The following is a 20,989-nucleotide window of genomic DNA, read 5'->3' on the forward strand; positions in this document are numbered from 1 at the left end:
GGACGTTAATTTGTAGCCAACTATCAGTCAATTGATAAGATACCCCACACAATTGGTGGCTCTTTTCTTTTTGTCTGACAGTTGAACAGTCACTCTGGGTTTTTCTTTTTACAATTTGATAAGTTCTGTATTGATTTTTATCATTAACATTTTAGAATGAGAACATTCTCAGTTGCACTGCTGCTTGTCTTTTTTGCGTCGAGCGTTTCATCCGTTCGCTACTACTCCCTTGCTGACACCTTCCAGTCAGTAATTGATACGGAAAAGGCATTGGAAGAAGAACTGAGAGTTAATTTTGAAAATGCGAGAGCAGCAAGAGACAAATACCGGGAAGAGACTCAGAAGAAACTGAACGAAACGCTTTCAAAGGTATCTGATGCAGTTAAGCAGAGAGCCGATGAATTGGAAAAGGAGAAACAGGTCACAAATCAAAATTTAAATATCAGTTTTCTTATGATTTTTTTCAGGAAAAAGCTGAAGCCAAGAAAAAGGAAGCCGAAGCAGCGATCGAGAAATGGAAGGAGGTTTCTCAACAAGTTGGAGAATTCGTCGAGTCAGTTAAGGAAAAGAAACAAGCCAAGGAGCAAGAAAAACAACAGGTTACTATTTAAATTTTAAATTTTTTGGATTATTATTTCAGAAAATTGATGATTTTGTGAAAACTTTTACGGACAAAATCAAGCAAAAACAAGAAGAAAAAGAAGCACAGAGGCAGGAGCAAATTGAGGTATAAATCACAATTTATTTAAAAAATTGAAATAAGAATTTGAAGTAATGACGCTTTATTTGTATTAAGATATTACTAACTACTACTTGGTTTTTCTTTATAAATGCTCATCTTATTCTAGAAATGGAAGCAAGCCTCTGAGAAGCTTCAACAACAAAGAGAAGAGTTGAAGCAACAAATCGATGCAGCCAAACAAAAGCTTGATGAAAGAAGAAAACAGAAACTGGAGGAATTGAAAACCGATTTGGCTCAAGTCAAAGAGCTGGTAACTGCTGAGGTGAAGCGTCGCGTTGACGAGAAAAATCAACGGCTTGGCGAACAAAGAGAAAATCATGAAGCTTTAAAGCAACAGATCAATGTGAGTTTTTGGCAATGTCTTCCAACTGATTTCCCATCTTGATTTCAGGATAAACTTGCTGATATTGAGCAGCAGGGGAAGAATGTTGGTGATCAGGCAAAAACATATGAGCAGAAGAAGGATGAACTTTCGGATCTTATTCAGGTAATTTAGGGATTTTAATGTCTTCATGCAATTTTTGATATCAGGATCTAATCGGGCAAGGTGTTAAGGATAAGATGGCCAACCAAATTTCGGACAAGCTTCAGGGTCAACTTGACAAGGCAGCCTTGAAAGAAGTTTTGAACGAGAAGAAAGTTGAACAAGCTGGAGCCCCACCACCGGTTAATGAGATCCCCGTTGATATTGCTCCGAAAGCAACAATTCTTGACGAGTTAGTTACTTACTATTAGCATCGAGAAATACCTAAATCACGATTTTCAGAATCACCGGAAAAGCTGCATGGGAGACTGTAACCTGGGTTCTTCTTGCTCTGTGCATCCTTCTTTCAATCGCCTTAATCATTATCATTGTTTATCAAGTCAAACAACGCTCTGTCTACGAACGGCTCGACGGCAACAACCAGGTTTACAATCCAACATCAGAAAGAGCCCCACTTCTTCCACCACCAGCAACTCCAATAACTGCTCTACCACTGGCTCCTGCCAAAGAAGAACAGCAGTTTTAAACTTTGTTCGATAACCATGTGATTGTATTATAAAATTGTTTGCACATTGTTTTGCCATTTTTCACGTATAAATTTTTTGATTGATCCTGGTTATTATTAAAAACAAAACAAATTAAGGGAGCCTGTTAGTGTTAAAATTTGGGAACCAAAAATTATAATGCCACGTCAACTTCAAACATTTTCAAAAAACGAAATAAATAATTTCAAGAATACATATGTATTGAAAATTAAGAAGGGAACCAATTTTCTAAACAATCTCAACGGAAGTTTTTAATGAAAGTTTTGATTTTGGAATGTTTTAAAGGCAATGCACGTTGCCGTATGCACGTTGTTTAAACTCATTTACATTAATCTTACATGCAGCGAAAAAAACGCATTGAAAAAATTCAAAACATTTTTGGTGGGATGACAAATTTTAAAACAAAATTTCCGTTTTTCAAAAAACTTTTGTCGAATTCCAAAGGTTTAATATTTGCAAACCGAATAACTGCCACATTCCATCTGTAAATTTAAACAATTCAGAACATTTCTGAAAAGTTTCTCGAATTTCTCATTGGTGCTGCTTTACCTTTGCCATTATTAACTCGTCAAATTACAAAATAACTTCCGCAATCGGAGACTTGAGACTTGACAGCCGAAAACCAAATTCGATTATAACTGAACTGTACGATTTTGGTTATAGTTTGTATTTTTTTTTGTACTTTAATGACGTAAATTATCGTCATATTATTCTGCTCGATGAGCAGTTCCCAAGCATGTGATCAGTCTGTTTAAGAAATCATAGAAACATTAAGAAATCACTACAAACTAGATGATAGACATCTAAAAATATAATCAGTTGTGACTTGTGGTTGCCCTTTTATTATTATGATTATTATGGATTGTTGCACGTTGAATAAAATGACTGAAACAATATGTAATTTGAACTCGAAAATACGTTCAGAGGGATCTTTTTTTCAGAAGCATTGTAGGTAGATTTTGTAATACTTAGAAACCTATTAGCATTTGAGTATAGTTTTTTATATCTACTTGTTTCACCATCTTAAAATTCATTTTTGATTATTTCAATAGAACACATGTTATATCCTCTATTAGTTTTACTGTCTCTATTAGTTGTGCACCCCTATTAGCCTTGCACCCTTACAAGCCAATCGAAAATTAGTCTTGCAGCCTCTATCAGTATTGTAGTCTCTATTAGTCTTGCGCCCCTACGGACAAATTGAAAATTAGTATTGCAAGACTAAAAGTCTATGCAAGACTAAAAGAAAAAATACGGTAAGCTTTATCTGGAAATACTAGCGCTTAAATTTTTTTAAACCTTTTTTTTTTTCGTGTAAATAAGTTTTGTTCCATTTTATTGTTCCCTAAAATTGAAAAGATTTCAATTTCGACATACAAGGTCGATAACGTTCTTGATCACGTCAGACTTTGACATAGCTATTTGTAAAAACAGTTCCAATTACTCGATTCTTGGTATTCCTATGTAGTAGTACTACTCGTCAAACAAATTCTTCTTCCGACATGAGAAACATAAATTCGGAACGACTTCTGTGGCCTTGCCTTCTATTTTTCCATTTTCTGAGTACGATGCATCTTTTTTTGTTCTTGATATCAGTTCTATTTGACGGCCACCGTCTTAGTTTTTGTCTTGTGTTGGGCATTTGCAAAAACTACGAAAAACTATCAACGATGGAATGAAAGAAAAAAGAAATAACATTTCCTTCACTCTAACACAACTTCGGTTTCCCTTGTTTTAAAAGATGAGTGACCGACAGCCAATGAAAGCGGGTAGTAGACAGAAACAACTTACGGTGTTTGATTTACTCAAAAATAAATCAGATCACACCGAAACACAGATTCATGAAACTTGGTTAATTCTGATAGTTGAATCTAAACGTAACCTTGAAAAATGATTGAAACCCTTTTTTATGGGTGGCGGATACTAGGGTTGTAACGGAGGTATGTAATAACAGGAAGTTAACCGTTTTCTTGCCTGTGATCGTCATCAAGGCAATCTTCAATATTACAAGAAATAACTGATAGATCTCATTTGTAGAATAAACGTTCAAATGTATGTATACTGTGAAAAAGAGATATTGCAAGTAATCTATCAATCTGCAAATATTAAAAATCAGAAATTAGAAATTTCAAATCGAAGAATTTCTGGAAGATATTTGAAAAAGTTCAACTGATTTCAAAACGAGAAAATTTGTATACTTGTCATTCTAATATTTTATACATGTCATGTCTTATGCAATGTATGCAATGTGTTTGCAATGTATTTACAATCGTTACGAAAATTGACTTAATAGTATTTCCAATTTCAGAATTTCAGACTGGAAATGTTTGTTCTGAAAGGATAAAAACGGTCCCGACAAGCCCATCACCAGAAGCCTTTCTTTGAGCATAAAAAGTATAATTTCTCATTCACAGAAAAATGCTGAACTGGCCAAAAAAAAATTTTTGATGAGCAAAAGCACATGCAGTACATGTTTTAAACAGTTGTTCGGTTTATTTCGATTTTTGGTTGAGTTTTCCAACTTTATTCGCTTATTCAAAAATGTAGAGGATGGGTTCGATTTCGCAGTTTCATATCGAAATTTATAAATTTCCAACAAAAATTGCATAATCAAAATTTGCCGATTTTGCCAAAAAAATATTTGCCCATTACCGCTAAGTTAATTTGCTCAGAAAACGTGAAAAAGGTTAAATTTTGTTACATAGGTCCACAAAATATTTATTCTAATGTGTAGTTTCGTCAATTTGAAAGATGATTTTTTGAAAAACAAATTGATCTTCTATTACCCTCTATATTTTAATAATATATTTCCACATTCCAAACTTCTTCCCTCTATACTACCGATCTTTGAAGATAACAACAAAACTTGAATTTGAAAATGTCTGAAAAAAAGGTTTTAGTTCACATTTATCAATTTTAATGTGAAAGTCTGAATTATTTATGCATTCGAATATTAATCACCAAAATAATCGCACTTTTTGAACGCCCACACAAGTTCCTGCGACAATATTGTTGCTTGTGATCGATTGGACCTAATGGCCCATTAATTGGTTTGCATTGTTGTTTCTTCCACCAAAAAAATCTGCCAGGACCGGCCCCGTGTGAAATGATTGCAAATGATGGGCTGATCGCTTTCGCTCGTCAACTCCTTGTTTGAATTTTCTAATGAGAGGGAAGGATTCTATGAATAATGTATGACGTTGGGTTTCTCTTGTCATACTTGAAAGGTTATTCCTTCTTTGAGTTTTGTTGTCAAGTTAAACCACAAAAGACACAGATTACATTCCCAAGCCAGGGCAAAATGAACAATAAAGGATATTTTTTATCTGTGTTTCGTTCCCAGAAATAAAAACGATATCCCACTGAGTTTTCTTGCAGAAAACACACACGTTTGACATTGAAATGTGAAACGGAATATAAATGAGCTGAAAGACCAAAGAATGCGGAGATAATGGATTTTCCTTTTTTATCGCTAAGAAAAATTAATTCCTCGAAATGTCATCTTGATTACACAACATTGAAATTCTTGTGTGTATTTTGTTTGTTGTGATTGTTTTTGGGGCACTTGTTTATTTAATGATGGACTACTGTTGTAAGAATTGGATACGGGCATTAAAGTTAAAACATCGTTCACTGTTTATTTTCTGTCTTCGGCTAGCAAGTTGACCAACCTTGGTACCAATTACATCAAAGCTAGTAGTACCTCCCCAACAACTGTCACATAAAAACGTAAACATGATTACGGGCACTGCCGACCTTGGAGGAGGCAGTGAATTAAGATCGAGATAGACAACTGCATATTTGAATTTGACTTGTATGGGTACAAATGTTGATAAAATCAGGTCATTGACGTTTTAAGGTTTAAATGAATGAACAAATTGTTGAAAATCAGGTTAACTAGGTGACTTCTGTGCCAGGATGGAAAACTTGGAATTTGAGTTTTTGAGCTTTGGTTTGAAAGTTGATAAATGAATCAATACACTGTTTAATATCTTGAAAACTGAAAAAGTTATCATTGGAGAGAATACATATTTTTTAAAGATTGAGATATGTTGTTTAAGTGTACTTTAATGAGTTCCACAATGAGATACGAAAAATATGTTAAATTTCCAAAGTGGTAATTACTCAGTTTTTACCAATCGTGATTCTGGAAGTCCACCAAGAAAAAATTATTCTACGAGCTTTCCCTATACCTGCAACAATTACCGTAATTATTTAATAATTTGATAATTTATATCAAAACGTTGACTAGAAAAATCTAAACGTTTTTACAGTGTTCAACTATGATTTTTGATTATTTTGAACAATTAAATGTGTATTAATACACCTTAAGTGGGTTTAAAATCAATTATCAAACTACACTCAAAATCGGAAAGAAAAACTTGACTTGCTTTTGTATTACAACTTCCATTGGAACTTCCATTGTACAGATTTCCATTGGAGCCATCTTCTAACAATACTGTATTTATGACTGCATATGTTATACATGTTTACAGCGCTTTCTGGAAAATTGGAAAATAGGTGCCAGCAAGTGGAAACAAGTGAAAGCTCTTTTTGGCGATGGGAAGAAGACACCGCGAGGGATGTTATTTTTTCTTCCGTTTTTTTTTACTCATTTGCTTTCTTTACCATTCACATTCACTGTGTGTTTCCTTATTTATTCGATACATGAGCGTCCACATTTCCTCCTTTCACAAAATGATAATTAGACGTCAAACGGCACTACCACCAGGCAACCCAAAAAAACTGTGTAAGAAACGGGCTTTTGTGTGATGAGTCGAGTGTGGCAGAGAGGAAAATAGAAAACAATGAAGAAGCCGCCTGGGCGCACGGCTTTTTCTTTGAATATTCGACCTTTCGCAGATTTTGTGATTTATCGTTTTCCACTTTTGAGGGATTGTGTTACAACAGTTTTTTCTGGCTTCTCATCTCCTTGCACTATTGAATAAAAATGAGGAAATTTGAATGTTGAAAAGAATAAATGTATTCGTCGCAGGAAGTGTAGCGTCAATGGCATTCTTCTCCAACGGAACACTTTTTTGAGATGCGATGACGTTGATCGCGTTACTGAATAATTTCTGAAAAGTGTTTTCCCAGCTGAAGCTAGAAAGCGAATTCACCACCTTTTAAAATTCAACGGAAAAGAGACAATGATCTGTTAATCCCTAAGTGTTCGCTTCTCACAAAAGCTTCTACCCCAAGACCAAACCGTTCGCACTTTTTAATCCGGTCGCTTGGAAATTGGTGATGATGTATTCTTATTAATTTAAAGCCTCAGACGGCAAAAGTCTTGTCCTTGCTATTGGCTTTCCCGGCAAAAGAAATACTGTAGCATCTGATGTTCACGGCTAATTTGTGCGGCATGCGACAACACATCCAGAAATATTCATCGGTAGTAAAAAATGAAGAAAAAGAGAATGGAATGTAGATTTTTTAAGTATAATTCTAGAAGATATCTGAACTTTGAATGCAAAAGTTAATTAAAAATTTCAACATTTGATGATTGAAAATCGAATTGAAAATTAATTTGGAATTTAGACAAGTGACTCAATCCAAGTTTAGCCAACAGCATTGGTGGCCGCTGCCGTATTATTAAACTTGACACACACCCTGCGACAATGAATGGGTATTGTGCTTTTAACTATCTTTGTACATTGTGAAAGAGAGAATGAGAATAGAGAACAAGCTTCCCGCCAATTTAGCAAGTCTTTCCAGAGTTGGCTTATGAAAAACAAAACATTTTGATTATTTGGGTTTTCTATTTTCTGTTCCGGGTTCATCAGTTTACTATCAAGGCGTCAAACCACTTCACGTCCCTGCAAACATAAAAGAAGATACGAGAAATCGAGTAGGTTTCGACGCCATTGATAACAGTACCACACAACGTCGGTGGGCAGCAGCAACAGCAGCGGGTGGCCAGAAAGAGCATCAGCGAGATGAAAAGGGGAATCGTAATTCTGAAACGGCGTCATGACCTTGGCATGCCAGTCTCGCTTCTTCCTCTTTGCTATTTCGCAGCTAGCCTGTCCATCGTCTCTGTTCGTCGTACACACCCTCGATGCCTCTCACCTTTGCCAGATCGTCCGCCTACCTGCCGTATATAAGGCAGCGTCTCAGGGTAGAAAGCAGGTGGGCAATCTCATCAAACCAAATACGGTAAGCATTCTTTTCCTATCTCTTACTTGTCTTTTCCCACACAAATTTCTTATTTGGGTGGTAATTTCTCTTTGACCGTCTAGTATCTGATGATGTAGCCCTATTAGTGTTGAATTTTCTTTTTTTGTTTACATTCTTATCAGTTTCTATTTCAGATGTCTGACGAGAAACAACTCGAAATTGAGGCTAGCTCTCTCCGCCGTGTGGCTCTTGTTGGAGTTGCCGTCTCCTTCACCGCCACATTGGTGTGCGTCATTGCCGCCCCAATGCTCTACAACTACATGCAACACATGCAATCCGTTATGCAATCCGAAGTTGATTTCTGCCGTTCCCGATCTGGAAACATCTGGAGAGAGGTTACCCGCACTCAAGTTCTCGCCAAGGTTTCTGGAGGAGCCCTTCGTTCCCGCCGTCAAGCTGGATACGAGAGCGCCGGAGTTGAAGGATCTTCAGTTGGACACCAAGGAGGATGCTGCGGATGTGGAGTCTCTGCTGCTGGACCACCAGGAGCCCCAGGATCCGATGGAGAAGATGGAGCTGATGGACAACCAGGAGCACCAGGAAACGACGGACCAGATGGACCAGCCGCCACCCCAGCCCCAGCTCACGAGTTCTGCTTCGACTGCCCAGCCGGACCACCAGGACCAGCCGGACCAGCTGGACCAAAGGGACCAAACGGAAACTCAGGATCCGACGGACAGCCAGGAGCCCCAGGAAACAACGGAAACGCCGGAGGACCAGGAGCCCCAGGACAAGCCGGACAAGACGGACATCCAGGAAACGCCGGAGCTCCAGGAGCCCCAGGAAAGGTCAACGAGGTTCCAGGCCCAGCCGGAGCCCCAGGAGCCCCAGGACCAGACGGACCAGCTGGACCAGCCGGATCCCCAGGAGCCCCAGGAAACCCAGGATCCCAAGGACCACAAGGACCAGCCGGAGACAACGGAGGAGCTGGATCCCCAGGACAGCCAGGAGCCAACGGAGACAATGGAGCCGATGGAGAGACCGGAGCCCCAGGAGGTTGCGACCACTGCCCACCACCAAGAACCGCCCCAGGATATTAATTTCTTTATTATCCAATGTATTTTGTCAGCTTGCATTTCTAGCAAGTTTTTTCATACGGATAAAATTGCCTAAAAATAAAAAAATCTGAAATTGAAAATGTGTTGTTCATTGTTTGGTTTTTATTCAGATATTCAGAAAGAGTTAAAAAACTAAACTCAGAAATCTCCAATTGAATAAGCTCAGTCAAAAAAACAGTTAAAAACCTGAACCTACAAAAATCAAGTCGTACGAAAGCTTACGCCATGCCACATTGAGATGGTTTAATGTCATTTTCGATTTGCATTTTCTCATTTTTGCGTCTCTTGCCCACGGAATAGTTTTTAGCATGACAATCTTGATACATGCCAAAGAGAGATAGTATGACCTTTTTCGGCAAACAAAAGTAGACATTTCAACAGAATAAGTATGAACAAGAAGGGTTAAAGTGGCAAATGAAGGCATTCCGTTGGTGAAAGTAGTACTCAACAGGGCCTTCACAAATTTGAACTAATATAGTACACGATTTTTTAAATTTACAATTTGTACTATTTTTTGCACATATCGAGAACATTTTCGGCAAGTATTATTCTCAAACTTTACATTTACAAGTTTTCGTATAGCTCATCACTTCGAAACTATCATAGTGTTCTATTGTGGTAAGATCCAGTTTTGGATACGAACAAATCCAATGGCCACAACGATATTTTTCTTCTTTTGTTATTGAAACCTTGCGTAATGCCCGTTTCTATCCAGCCGCCAACTATCTCCAGATCCTCTTCATCTGATACGAGTCCGGGTTCATACGGATGTGAAAAATGAGGAAACAAGAAAATATAAAAAAATGAAGAAATGTTGAAAGCCCGAACATGATTAGCATCTATTTGCATACAGACACTTCACCCATCCCTCAAAAAAGCTGATTTATTCAGACGGTGTCATAAATGAATCTTCATTCCATTCCACTCCCAAAAACACCCAAATTGAGAATTAAAAACTAAACCTTGAGACTGAGACATAAGAGGGAGAAAGGAATTTATTTTTGATTGATAAATTAGTCAGCCAATTTTAAGAATTGGAAGGTAGACATAGCGGTAAACGTCGTGACCATTGACCAGGCGATATGCAAACCAAAACATTGTCAGAACTCAATTTGTAATTCTGAGACGGGCAGTAAAACACAATTTTCTCCCCGATAGAATAATAATCTTTAGCAATTGTGGTGGTAGCTCCATGGTCGGGTTGCCCTGGATGCCTACAGTAGCCGTCGCCTGAAAATGACAAAAACCAGTTTCCATTTCTCAATCAACCAAAACAAACAAACATTTCGTCTTGATCTCGCTCCATTCGCCATCGGCTTGGCAGACAGAAAAATCGCCGCCAGTCAGCATGTAATTCGGGAGGCATCCAAGCAAAACAATGTCTCCTTTTGTGTTAATCTCCTTTGGCTCTCCAATAAAATGACCATTTGCCGGCGGAAGAAGAGGTGGGCAATGGACAACGTTGCAGTATGGGAAGTCGTGACTCCAAGTTCCTTGAGTTGTACAATGCAAGTTTTGTTCTCCAATCAACGTGAATCTGAATAATTATTATTCAAAATTTTTTTTTAATATAGTGTCCTTTTATAACAAACCCTTTATGGCATTTGAAATGAGCGACACCGCCAGTTCTATAAGAAGTCACCGTCACAGTCATCCGGGTTCCATTTACAAATACTGCCGGGCAGTGAGCTGCTGGAATAAGGTTCTGATTGAAAAAAGCTAGGGTACAGAAAAATGTAGTATACTTATCAATATAAAAAGGGAACCCAGGAAAGTTTCGTTTTCAGTGAGCAGAGGCAGCTTAAACTTATTTTAAAATTTTAAAAGACGCAAAAATTTTTGACTTCATGCGATTGAAAAAAAATAGTTGCTGATTTTCAGTTGATATTTTGTCTACTAATAAAAATTATTGCTTTTTTGTTATGCAGTCTGTCAAATTTCTATAAAGCCACCACGTCCTTAATGATGATGTTTTGAGACATCCTGAAAAATTGGTACTTGTGTATTACGTGCCCTCATTTTCAAATTAATTTAAATTTTCACTAATTTCTCCAATTAAATAAAACGTGGTATACATTTTTCCTCTTTAGTCTTAGAAAAGGTTATTTCCTAAGCCTATAAATACAAAATGTGGTTCACGTTTTCATTTTTCATAACTTAAAAATTTACTTTCAAAATGAGGGCATGTAATACACAAGTACCGAAAAATTTAATTAGTAACTATCAATGACATTTGTAGAACATGTGGGATCTCCTGGGTTCAGCTAGACTTCAGAAATTCCCAAACATCCAAAATTGAAAAGTGGGTCGCAATGTATAATAAATGCTGATTTTAAAACATATTATTGAAAAATCTCCGCTCTCAATATTACTTCTTTATATTTAATTTCTTACCAACACATCTTGGTGCTGAGTGACTCCATGTTGCATCTTCAAGACAAGTAGAAACTGCACTTCCCTCTACAGAAAATCCCGGCGGGCACGAAAACTGAGCAACAGTTCCGACGAACAATGTAGGGCTCGATAGATCTACTTGTAAGTTTGTCGGGCCAATTGGAAGTAGGCATTTTTCTTCTGAAACAAAATATATATTTCTTTTGCTCTGATTTTTCTACCGTGAACAATTAGCTTTATTGAATTTCTAGCACCATTTGGCAAAACGCAGTGCAACATTCCACTGTCGAATGGTTGTACACTAGCTATTGAAATCTGTAACCAATCCATTTACAAGACTCAAATCATCAGAAAATCACGTACTTCAAATCCGTCAATATCATCGTAATCTCCAGTTTTTGCCTTTGTCCACTGCGTCGGATACGAACGGTAAGTGGAAGTGACTTTCTGAAGAATGTAACCAGTTTAGGCCACTTTTGTATTTCCTCACCCAAATTGGATCCGATGCCACTTTCTCAGTGAGACATGCCAATTTCACATTTGCCGCTCTGGATACAATCAGTTCGCCTTTTGATGAGATGGCATGAGTACCATGAGTAACTGAATACTTAATTGGCACACTGGTTCCTGGAATAATACTGTGCTCACAATGATAATATATTAACAAAAAGCAACAAAACAAGTTTGAATGTTTTACACCATAATATTTGAAGCACAAATTTAAAAATACAATCCGTAAAAATAAACATTTTTTTAGTCAATTTTGAGGGTCGAGAACTGGGAAATGGACAATCTGCAAAAAAAATATTTTTAGGTCAATTTAGCACTTTTGAAACTTTCTCCAATAAAAAAAACATCTTAAAACAACTGTCCAAAAAATATCTGAAAAACTAGCTGAAACCTGTAATTTGTCAAAATAAGTTTAGCGGCACTTTGTTTAGCAAATTCCAATTTTCAATGTTGTTTTCTAATTTCTTAAATAAAAAAATTATACTTTAAAATTAATCAAACAATTTTCTATGCATACTTCCGTTTTATGACTTTTTTTCATGGATTATCAAATTAAAATAGAAAATTGATTGTCGTACAGACCAGTAGCAAAATTGCGAGTTCGAAAACATTATCAACTCTTTGCAAAACAATCAGGAACTTACCGGTGGCTTGAATTGGAATACAGTATGGAATAGGACTACTCCATACACCATTATAACACTGCAATTCTTTTTTTCCATGCAACTGCTCCAATCCAATATTAGCACATCGGAACAACAATTTGGATCCAGACTCAAAATTTTGGTTGAACACAACTGTTTCTTTCTTCTGTGTGTGATAGATGACTGTGTGAGAGTTGATATTCATTTTTAGAGTGCAAATTGTTTCGGCTATAATTTTTAATCAGTTTTTTGAATTGTGTGATTTTTTTACTTTTGGAACAGTTCAATTTCTTCTTGTAACCCCACTTTCCCCGTCTGCATTTGATTGGCACAGTTTCTGCAGAATTGCTTGTTGTCAAGCAGCCAACCTGGAATGAAATGTGGCAATCAAGAAGTACGCAATGTTTCGTAACTACAGTGTGGAATTTTTGAACTTTACGAAATTACTTGATTTTTTTTAAATGTTTCTGTAAAAGTTTGTCAAATCTAACTCACATTGAGTATTGTCCCATGAGCAAACAGATGCATATGATGAGGTATGTAGTTTTCCACGTTGAATATTTTCTGATTCAATTCTAAGCGCAGAGGTGGGCACATTTCGTCGTTGGTCGGAGTTTTCCAATTGGTAATGTTAGCAGTGACTATAAACCATTGATTTTCAGAGAATGACTAAGAGGGGATTTACCACATGGCAGTAAGTTGCTGACCCATTCTCCATTTACACACTCTATACCGCCGGCCTCTTCTTTGTCGTTACACTGAATATTTGTTAATTTTGGAGAATACCATGTTTTCTTTATTAGAACTACACCCGACTACTTCCCTTTAAAAAGCATGCCCCGGTCTAAATAAAACAAACTGCAGTTATAGAATTTGTTAAAGTTGAACAATGGGGTGCAGTACTAATAAAGTTAACACGGTAACTGTTTTGAAATAACCTTACTTTGAACTGAAAAATAGTCCCATTAGGATAGGCTGTCTGATATCTATCAATGTGGGTTTTCCTTAATCCATGATATCTGTAAATAATTGCAGGCGTGGTATCTTGAGGCGCAATGCAAAACCGGGATTCTAAAAATTTACATTTAAAACTTACATGTACAATTATACTCACCGTTTTCATGACAAGATGGTAGAGGGTTCAAACTACCCTTGGAACAAGATATGGTTACATTTGTACCTGTACACATTAGAAGAACTTTCTCTCCATTTTTGATAGTTTCAGCTGTTGTATTGTATTTTCCAACGATTAACTCAGATAATATACATTCTTCTGAACAAAAATTTTTAAGTTATGGTATTAGAAAAAACTTTTTAAAAAAGCTTACGTGGTACACAATGACCGAGTGGCTCTCTGAGGTCTCCTTTTATACATTCTAGAACTCCATTACCGCTTAAATGGAAACCACGTAGACATGCCATTTGCGCGACAGTTCCATCTTCTACTACATCATTGGATTGCAAAATTTGAGATGTACCCGCTTTTAAAAAAAACACGTGAAGTCTTATTGGTACCCGACATGATTCTAAATTATCAAATATCGAAGTTAATATAATAAGGTTCACTCACTTGGAATGCACTCTGCTATTTCAGGTTTCCATTTCCCGTTAACACAAGTAGATTTTCCGACAACTCTTTCGCTAGCAAATTCGTATCCTTCTCTGCAAATCACCTGAACACACATAATGCTCCTGAATTTCAGTTGTTAAAATACATATCAATTACTATAGCTTTAATAGAAAACTTAAAAGTTCGATATCGTATGTCAACAGGCATTGTGTACATTTTGTCATGTGTTCGTTTCACAGTCGCTTATTAGAACACCATCATGCGGGGGTATAGCTCAGGGGTAGAGCGCTCGCTTTGCATGCGAGAAGTCTGGGGTTCGATTCCCCATACCTCCATTACTTTTTTAAAATTTCTTTGAAATGTGTTGAAAGTAAATGAAAAATCTTGCTGATTACAGAAAATAATTATATTGTTGATTTTTAGAAGAACAGTTCAAAATGGTAGTAAGCAACAATTCACTGTATAAAAATGTGCACAAATGTTCAACAGACCGAGACTCCATTGTCAGAGTGTTGCATTATCATTCTTTCAAGTTTTCCCGACACAATTCCACATTTTCCCGAGTGTTGCCGATGAGTTGATAGTTCTGAAATAAAAATAACTGAAAAAATGCATCACTATTATAAAGTACCATCATCGACATATTCTCTTACGGCTCTGCCAGGCAAACTTCGTTTTTTTCGGTCCCAAAGAATTTTTCCTTCAATCATTGGATGCGTTTGCGAAACACATTTGGGTGACACTTTTGGCATCCATTCACCATTCACACAAGTTGCCTTAGGGGGCCCTACAAGACCGATTATTTTGAAAGAAAGAATGCATAGGTTACCAATCAAATAATTGCCCTTCCCACACTGAAAACTGATAGCTCTCCCTTCTTCTACTTTTTGAATATAACTTTGAAACTCGTATGCACCAAGGATTCCCTCCAGAAGTATTTGTCCGCCAGGAAGTGTTCCATATGTTTTGCTAGGGTGTTCACACCAACCTAAACTTTATTGAAAATAAAAAAAAATTTGAATGATAAACGGCTCGACAAGTGTGGTCAGTGCAACTTAAATTGGTCAGTGCAACTGCAACTGGTCAGTGCAACTAAAATTGGTCAGTGCAACTGCAAGTGGTCAGTGCAACTAAAATTGGTCAGTGCAACTGTAACTGGTCAGTGCAACTAAATTGGTCAGTGCAACTGGTGCAACTTAAATTGGTCAGTGCAACTGCAACTGGTCAGTGCAACTTAAATTGGTCAGTGCAACTGCAACTGGTCAGTGCAACTTAAATTGGTCAGTGCAACTTAAATTGGTCAGTGCAACTGCAACTGGTCAGTGCAACTGCAACTGGTCAGTGCAACTTAAATTGGTCAGTGCAACTGCAACTGGTCAGTGCAACTTAAATTGGTCAGTGCAACTGCAACTGGTCAGTGCAACTTAAATTGGTCAGTGCAACTGCAACTGGTCAGTGCACTGCAACTGGTCAGTGCACTACAACTGGTCAGTGCACTGCAACTGGTCAGTGCACTACAACTGGTCAGTGCACTGCAACTGGTCAGTGCACTACAACTGGTCAGTGCACTGCAACTGGTCAGTGCACTACAACTGGTCAGTGCACTGCAACTGGTCAGTGCACTACAACTGGTCAGTGCACTGCAACTGGTCAGTGCACTACAACTGGTCAGTGCACTGCAACTGGTCAGTGCACTACAACTGGTCATGGTCAGTGCACTGCAACTGGTCAGTGCACTAATTTTGGTCAGTGCACTACAAGTGGTCAGTGCAAATGCAAGTGATCAGTGCACTACAACTGGTCAGTGCAAATGCAGGTGGTCAGTGCAATCGCAAGTGGTCAGTGCAAATGCAACTGGTCAGTGCAACTAAAATTGGTCAGTGCAACTGCAACTGGTCAGTGCAAATGCAGGTGGTCAGTGCAATTGCAAGTGGTCAGTGCAAATGCAAGTAATCAGTGCAACTGCAAGTGGTCAGTGCAAATGATTTTAGTTAGGAAGGACAAATGCTCCACGCATTTCTTTGCTCTTATCATCCCAGTCTGGAACAACTTATTCAAAAATGTTACGGTTTTTATGTCCCCATATCAGTTCTGTGAATTTATTCATCTCAACATCCCCCGGTTATAACTACACTTTTACCTCCATTCTCGTCTTTCTCCCCGTTTCACCTGTTCCCTATTATCTTATTTCCTTTTTTTGTAACTTTTACTCGAGTTGAACTCTTTTAGGGTTCGTCTCGTTTTATTTGTTTATTTCTCTTCTTTTAGTTAAATAAACTCAAATTCAAGAAATTCAAATGCAAGTGGTCAGTGCAAATGCAACTGGTCAGTGCAACTAAAATTGGTCAGTGCAACTGCAACTGGTCAGTGCAAATGCAGGTGGTCAGTGCAATTGCAAGTGGTCAGTGCAAATCCAAGTAATCAGTGCAACTGCAAGTGGTCAGTGCAAATGCAAGTGATCAGTGCAAATGCAAGTGGTCAGTGCAAATGCAAGTGATCAGCGCAAATGCAAGTAGTCAGTGCAACGGAGCAAAAGGAAAAAATGTTTGATCCAATCATTATGATGTTTCTTGTGGTTTGATACATCATTTACAAATGATCACCCTTTTTGGAGAAAAATGCGTCTAAAGATCAGAGGTGGTAATGTGTCGGCCTGCGACTGAGTTTTGGATCGGCCCACAACACGTTGACACCTCTACGTCAAAGTATGCGGTAGAAAAATTGGACAGATGTGTACCACTTTTCGGCCTGTGAGTAACGCACTTGGTAAACATTTCATTGGTGGTCCGTCTTTAGTCCATTCTCCATAAAGACATTTTATAATTTGATTATTTCTGTTTGGATGATAACCATTGTTGCATTCATATTTGGCGATTGAGCCGTGCGATGATTTCGAGAATAGAATTCGAGCATGTGGAACCCTTGGCGGCCAATTGTGGCAGCTTACTGAAAAGAAAAGCTGTGGTTTTATGCTATTTTAAAATTAAACTTACAAGGACTACAAACTGGAACATGTGACCATGTGGAATTGCTACAAATTAGGCGTTCATCGATGTTTGCTTCGTGTTGCTTATTGCATTCAACAATCACTTTGGAACCTGAAACTTGAATGAATTATTCTAAACTTTAGAAAAACAACTACCGGACGCAATGAGTTGACCTTCGCTTTTGTCTCTTATTTTTCCATTTTGTATATGTGGTACTCTACAAGAAGCTAAACATCTTGGAATCGGAGCACTCCATTGACCATCTTCCATGCATTTTGCCTTTGACGCTCCCTCGTGAGTCATTGTTTCCAAGCACCTGAATTTAAACATTTAAGAAACATAAATTTGTTTAGATTTGGAAAATCGTTACCTGAAAACTGCGACAGCTCCGAATGACGTTTCACTGCCCTCAATGTATCCATTGGGAAGGGTTGGAAGTACTGAACATCGAATTTCTTCACATCGCGGCTCATTTCCTCCCCATATTCCCTCAGCTAAACATATTCGTTGAACTTGACCAACGAGGCGATAACCATGATCACAGGAGTACGTCACAACGGACTGGTATGTCAATGAGCTACCGACAACTTTTCCATGAAGTGGGCTTGACGGACGAGAGCATTCAGTAGCTGGAAAAGTTTATGAGTTGTTAATTTATTATAACATAGGTAATTTGCAGTGTATTTCAGTATGTCCTTATGTATTCTGATTTTTGATCTTTTTTGTGGCCTATATAAAACGTGTGGTACAACTATCGAGGTCCGTGATGGATAACTATCGCCCGAACATCTTACGTTTTCTGGGTATTTTGAGTGGTCCGCGCACACAGATCATGGAACACTATTCACACAATTTCTACTCAAGAGAGTTTTGTAAGATTTAGGGTTACTGTGGATATATTGCGGTTGCCACCAGCGAACGAAACTGACTTGTTGCTCAATAAAACAAACTGGCTACCAACAAAACATTTTTATTGTTTTTTTTTTTCAATTTTTTCAAAGTGTACCTTTACAATTAGCCGGCTCATTTGTCCATTCTCCGTTACTGGAGCATTGACGGGAAGTCGAACCGACAAGAAGAAAACCAGGGTTACATGAATACTTGACGTGATGGGGATATTCAAATGTATCTCCCTCTCGAAGACCATTTTCTATATCTCCGGGATCCGGACATGCTCTTGCTAAAAGTTGCATTGACTTATTGGGCAAGTTTAAGTTTTTCGCATTTTTTCAAATTTTCAAAGTTTTACCTTTACATCTCAAATCAGGTCCAAACCATTGTGCAACATTTTTCCGATTCAACAGACATTTTGATATTGAAAGACCCTGTAAGCATTATTTTTAAAGATAAAATGGAGAATTTTGATTTAAGTCTCACTTTTGCGTTGAATTTGTGATAGCCTGGTATGCAATTATAAGCAACTTCAGCATCAAGGTCATACTCTCCGGAAAATGAAGACCCGTCGTGAACGGCAAATGGAATTTCCGGTGGTGGCCCGCATTTTACTGAAATATTTTGGGATTATACGGCAGTGTCGATAAGAAACGTAAAGCATTGGATGAGGAATCATGCAATTCTGTAGTCACATAATTTAGAAAATTCTTAAACAAAATTCCTAGATATTCTGGATCGATGTTTTGGTATTCAATCAAGTTGATTTGGTTAGATTGAACTTTAGTGGTGAAAACCTTTTTTGTAAGGCTAATTTATTTCTGAATACCCCTAACCGTTTTTTTTTTAAATTTTAAACCACTTGACAGCTGACAGCTCACCGCCACCAATCAACTAAATTTATCAACTGCTCGATAAAAGCTGAAATCTTTTTTCGTTGAGTAAAGTAGATTTGAAATTGTTTGTTTCACAAAATTGGTGATATTTTGATATTATCTTTTAGTGCATTTGATTTTTTGTTTATCTTGCTATAAATTTTGTTATATCTTTATATTGTTTTTTCAAAAAACTTAGGTTTAACTATTTGTGCACTTAAAAAATCTTCTTATTTTATTTTGAACCCGTAAACATAATTTTTTTAAATAAGGAACTTGAAAAAATACATTGTAACCTGCAAACAGGTTGTGAAGAACTCCATTCTTTGTTAGCCTGACATCTTCTCTGACTGGCACCAACTAGTATATATCCCTTGTTGCATCCATATTCTGCATTTGATCCAAATCGCAAATCACCAGCAGTTCGTATAAATCCATTTTCAATATTTGGAAGTGGGTGGCACATTGCAACTGAATAAAAACAAAAAAGTTCATTTTTTATATTGCTCAATAGACAAGATATTTTTATCACTCACTTGGGTTCACACAGCTCAAGCCACATTCTCCGTCGCACATACATCTTTTGTTTCTTTTACAATCTTCGTCTGCTATACACTCTTTTTTGCAATGTTTCGGCCGTTGTGATAGAGTAACTTCCGGACAAGATAGGGCCGACGCGTAGGTAATGGAGATGGCGAGTAGTAGTAGAAATCGCATTTAATTCATGTGATTTGGTACTATGAAAATTTTAAAAGAGAAATCCGCTTGAGTTCTTGCAAGACGGCATTCTTTCACCAGCTGACACGCAATGTATTGATTGATTGGGGTCTTTTCAAGGGTTCCCATTGTAAAGTTGCTCGAGTATCATGCTTGTCTGATCAATTATTTGCTGCGGGACATTGTGGCAAATAGGAACTGACTGCTGAAAAATTAGAGGTGAAGGTATTTTGATGTGATTTTTGCGGTTTTCACAACTTTCACAGGGTTACAGAAAAATCTTTATTTTTTTATTTTATTTTTCTCCAAAATTTGAATTCAAAAAAGGGGAGAATTTTGAGAAATATCAGTGAAGAAATACAAGTTTATCGCAGGGGCGACAAATCATATTTTTTGGCAAACGTCCTATTTGGAAATCGCCTTTTAGGTTTGAATGATTGTGGAAGTTTGAGATTTTGCAAAAAAATTGGTAGACTGAAAAATATAAAAAAACAGGAAACAGGTTACAATTGTAAATGTTTTGCTTATGAAAAATCCCTTAAAAAGTATTTGGCAAATTGAGTTTAGTTTCGGCAGATGGCCGAAAATGAAAATTTCTGTCAAATCGCCGCACTTTTAGAACAATAATTAATGCTTGCTATTTCAGAACTGTTTCCCCATAGTTGAATTTTAAAAAAAGTGCAAAAAACATTCTCGAAATGGAATAAATTGGACAAGTGAAAAAATCATTTTGAAAAATAAAAAAATATCTGGAGGTATGGGGAATCGAACCCCAGACTTCTCGCATGCAAAGCGAGCGCTCTACCCCTGAGCTATACCCCCGTACGGCATTTGAGTAAGAGACGCAAGTGAATATACATACATTTTCTCTCTCACCCATTGACAAACTGGTTGCCTCCCCGCGAGGTGTTCCTGTGAAGCGGGGGGGGGGGGGGTGTTCTGCGAGTTGTTGGTTTGCTGTTGAGATGAAGAAAAATAGCTTCTCGCGGACGAGAAAGTGCAGCTAATTTCATTTTTTTTTTTTTGGAAAATGGTTTTTTATTGCTCTCTATTATTGAGAAAACAAGAGATGATCTTAAACATTATTTTTTGCAAAAACTGTTATCTTGTCTTTTTTCATTTTAAATATGTAATTTGTAATTTCATCACATATCTGTAAAATGAACTCATCAAACAATAGTGCTGACCGTTGTAAAAATGAACCGCAATCTCCGAAATAAAACTTTAATTCTTTTAGGGACACTCAAATCTTCCCCCAACAAAACTATACTTTTTTTGGTTCCATTTGTTTGATTTACCATGTTACGCTTAAATGTACTTCACTTGACCGATCCGACCATAAAACTTTGGTTGCATGTCCAAGGCACATCTGTTGTGTGTGACCTCTCCCCACAT

At 37.4% G+C, this 20,989-nt stretch overlaps 3 protein-coding genes and 4 non-coding genes across 10 annotated transcripts; 4 read left to right on the top strand and 3 right to left on the bottom strand.

The window, feature by feature from the left end:
* The first annotated feature begins 155 nt into the window (after positions 1 to 155).
* On the top strand, positions 156 to 1,835 carry lro-1 (Lysosome-Related Organelle protein). 2 transcript variants are annotated; one of them, NM_076649.6, is made up of 7 exons: positions 156 to 420; positions 468 to 599; positions 641 to 727; positions 849 to 1,085; positions 1,134 to 1,229; positions 1,274 to 1,458; positions 1,509 to 1,835. In NM_076649.6, exons 1-7 carry the CDS (start codon positions 157 to 159, stop codon positions 1,750 to 1,752), a joined length of 1,245 nt encoding a protein of 414 aa, NP_509050.1. In that variant the 5' UTR covers position 156; the 3' UTR covers positions 1,753 to 1,835. The 2 variants fall into 2 exon arrangements, with proteins under 2 accessions (NP_509050.1, NP_001263957.1); NM_001277028.4 differs by having other exon boundaries at positions 1,298 to 1,458.
* A 4,661-nt stretch (positions 1,836 to 6,496) lies between these two features.
* Positions 6,497 to 6,633, bottom strand: T07H6.8. Its single transcript, NR_071277.1, has one exon. It is a non-coding gene; the product is annotated as an Unclassified non-coding RNA T07H6.8 (non-coding RNA).
* A 1,449-nt stretch (positions 6,634 to 8,082) lies between these two features.
* col-166 (Nematode cuticle collagen N-terminal domain-containing protein) lies at positions 8,083 to 8,988 on the top strand (the record flags this gene model as incomplete). The annotated part of the gene is made up of 1 exon (NM_001381005.1): positions 8,083 to 8,988. The coding sequence occupies one exon, from the start codon at positions 8,083 to 8,085 to the stop codon at positions 8,986 to 8,988; it is 906 nt and encodes a 301-aa protein (NP_001368072.1).
* Positions 8,989 to 9,913: 925 nt separating this feature from the next.
* On the bottom strand, positions 9,914 to 19,799 carry lev-9 (the record flags this gene model as incomplete). Of its 3 annotated transcripts, NM_001348599.3 has the most annotated exons (27): positions 9,914 to 10,236; positions 10,290 to 10,543; positions 10,599 to 10,698; positions 11,401 to 11,580; positions 11,622 to 11,715; positions 11,764 to 11,847; positions 11,891 to 12,027; positions 12,555 to 12,782; positions 12,826 to 12,922; positions 13,050 to 13,195; positions 13,240 to 13,312; positions 13,498 to 13,625; positions 13,669 to 13,827; positions 13,883 to 14,080; positions 14,125 to 14,227; positions 14,616 to 14,710; positions 14,756 to 14,911; positions 14,954 to 15,112; positions 16,888 to 17,070; positions 17,118 to 17,222; positions 17,267 to 17,427; positions 17,482 to 17,740; positions 18,118 to 18,291; positions 18,361 to 18,436; positions 18,489 to 18,616; positions 19,166 to 19,348; positions 19,414 to 19,616. In NM_001348599.3, the coding sequence occupies 27 exons, from the start codon at positions 19,592 to 19,594 to the stop codon at positions 10,034 to 10,036; spliced, it is 4,044 nt and encodes a 1,347-aa protein (NP_001335574.1). The 3 variants fall into 3 exon arrangements, with proteins under 3 accessions (NP_001335574.1, NP_001335575.1, NP_509053.3); NM_001348600.3 differs by lacking the exons at positions 9,914 to 10,236; positions 10,290 to 10,543; positions 10,599 to 10,698; ... (9 more) ...; positions 13,669 to 13,827; positions 13,883 to 14,080 and having other exon boundaries at positions 14,196 to 14,216; positions 19,414 to 19,594; NM_076652.8 differs by lacking the exons at positions 9,914 to 10,236; positions 10,290 to 10,543; positions 10,599 to 10,698; ... (10 more) ...; positions 13,883 to 14,080; positions 14,125 to 14,227 and having other exon boundaries at positions 14,516 to 14,710; positions 19,414 to 19,799.
* T07H6.t1 lies at positions 14,388 to 14,459 on the top strand. Its single transcript has one exon. It is a non-coding gene; the product is annotated as a tRNA-Ala (tRNA).
* Positions 19,560 to 19,762, top strand: T07H6.7. The gene has a single exon (NR_071278.1). It is a non-coding gene; the product is annotated as an Unclassified non-coding RNA T07H6.7 (non-coding RNA).
* A 545-nt stretch (positions 19,800 to 20,344) lies between the features above and the next one.
* Positions 20,345 to 20,416, bottom strand: T07H6.t2. The gene has a single exon. It is a non-coding gene; the product is annotated as a tRNA-Ala (tRNA).
* Positions 20,417 to 20,989: the final 573 nt, after the last annotated feature.

This window comes from Caenorhabditis elegans, chromosome X, assembly GCF_000002985.6.
Source record: "Caenorhabditis elegans chromosome X".
Lineage (NCBI taxonomy): Eukaryota > Metazoa > Nematoda > Chromadorea > Rhabditida > Rhabditidae > Caenorhabditis > Caenorhabditis elegans.

What these genes read in the sequence shown, in the direction of transcription:
- lro-1 (NM_076649.6), top strand. Translation starts at nt 157, where the DNA reads ATGAGAACATTCTCAGTTGCACTGCTGCTTGTCTTTTTTGCGTCGAGC. An exon ending in AGGAGCAAGAAAAACAACAG is followed by an intron (nt 600 to 640) that starts GTTACTATTTAA and finishes TTATTATTTCAG; the next exon opens with AAAATTGATGATTTTGTGAA. An exon ending in AAAGCAACAATTCTTGACGA is followed by an intron (nt 1,459 to 1,508) that starts GTTAGTTACTTA and finishes CACGATTTTCAG; the next exon opens with AATCACCGGAAAAGCTGCAT.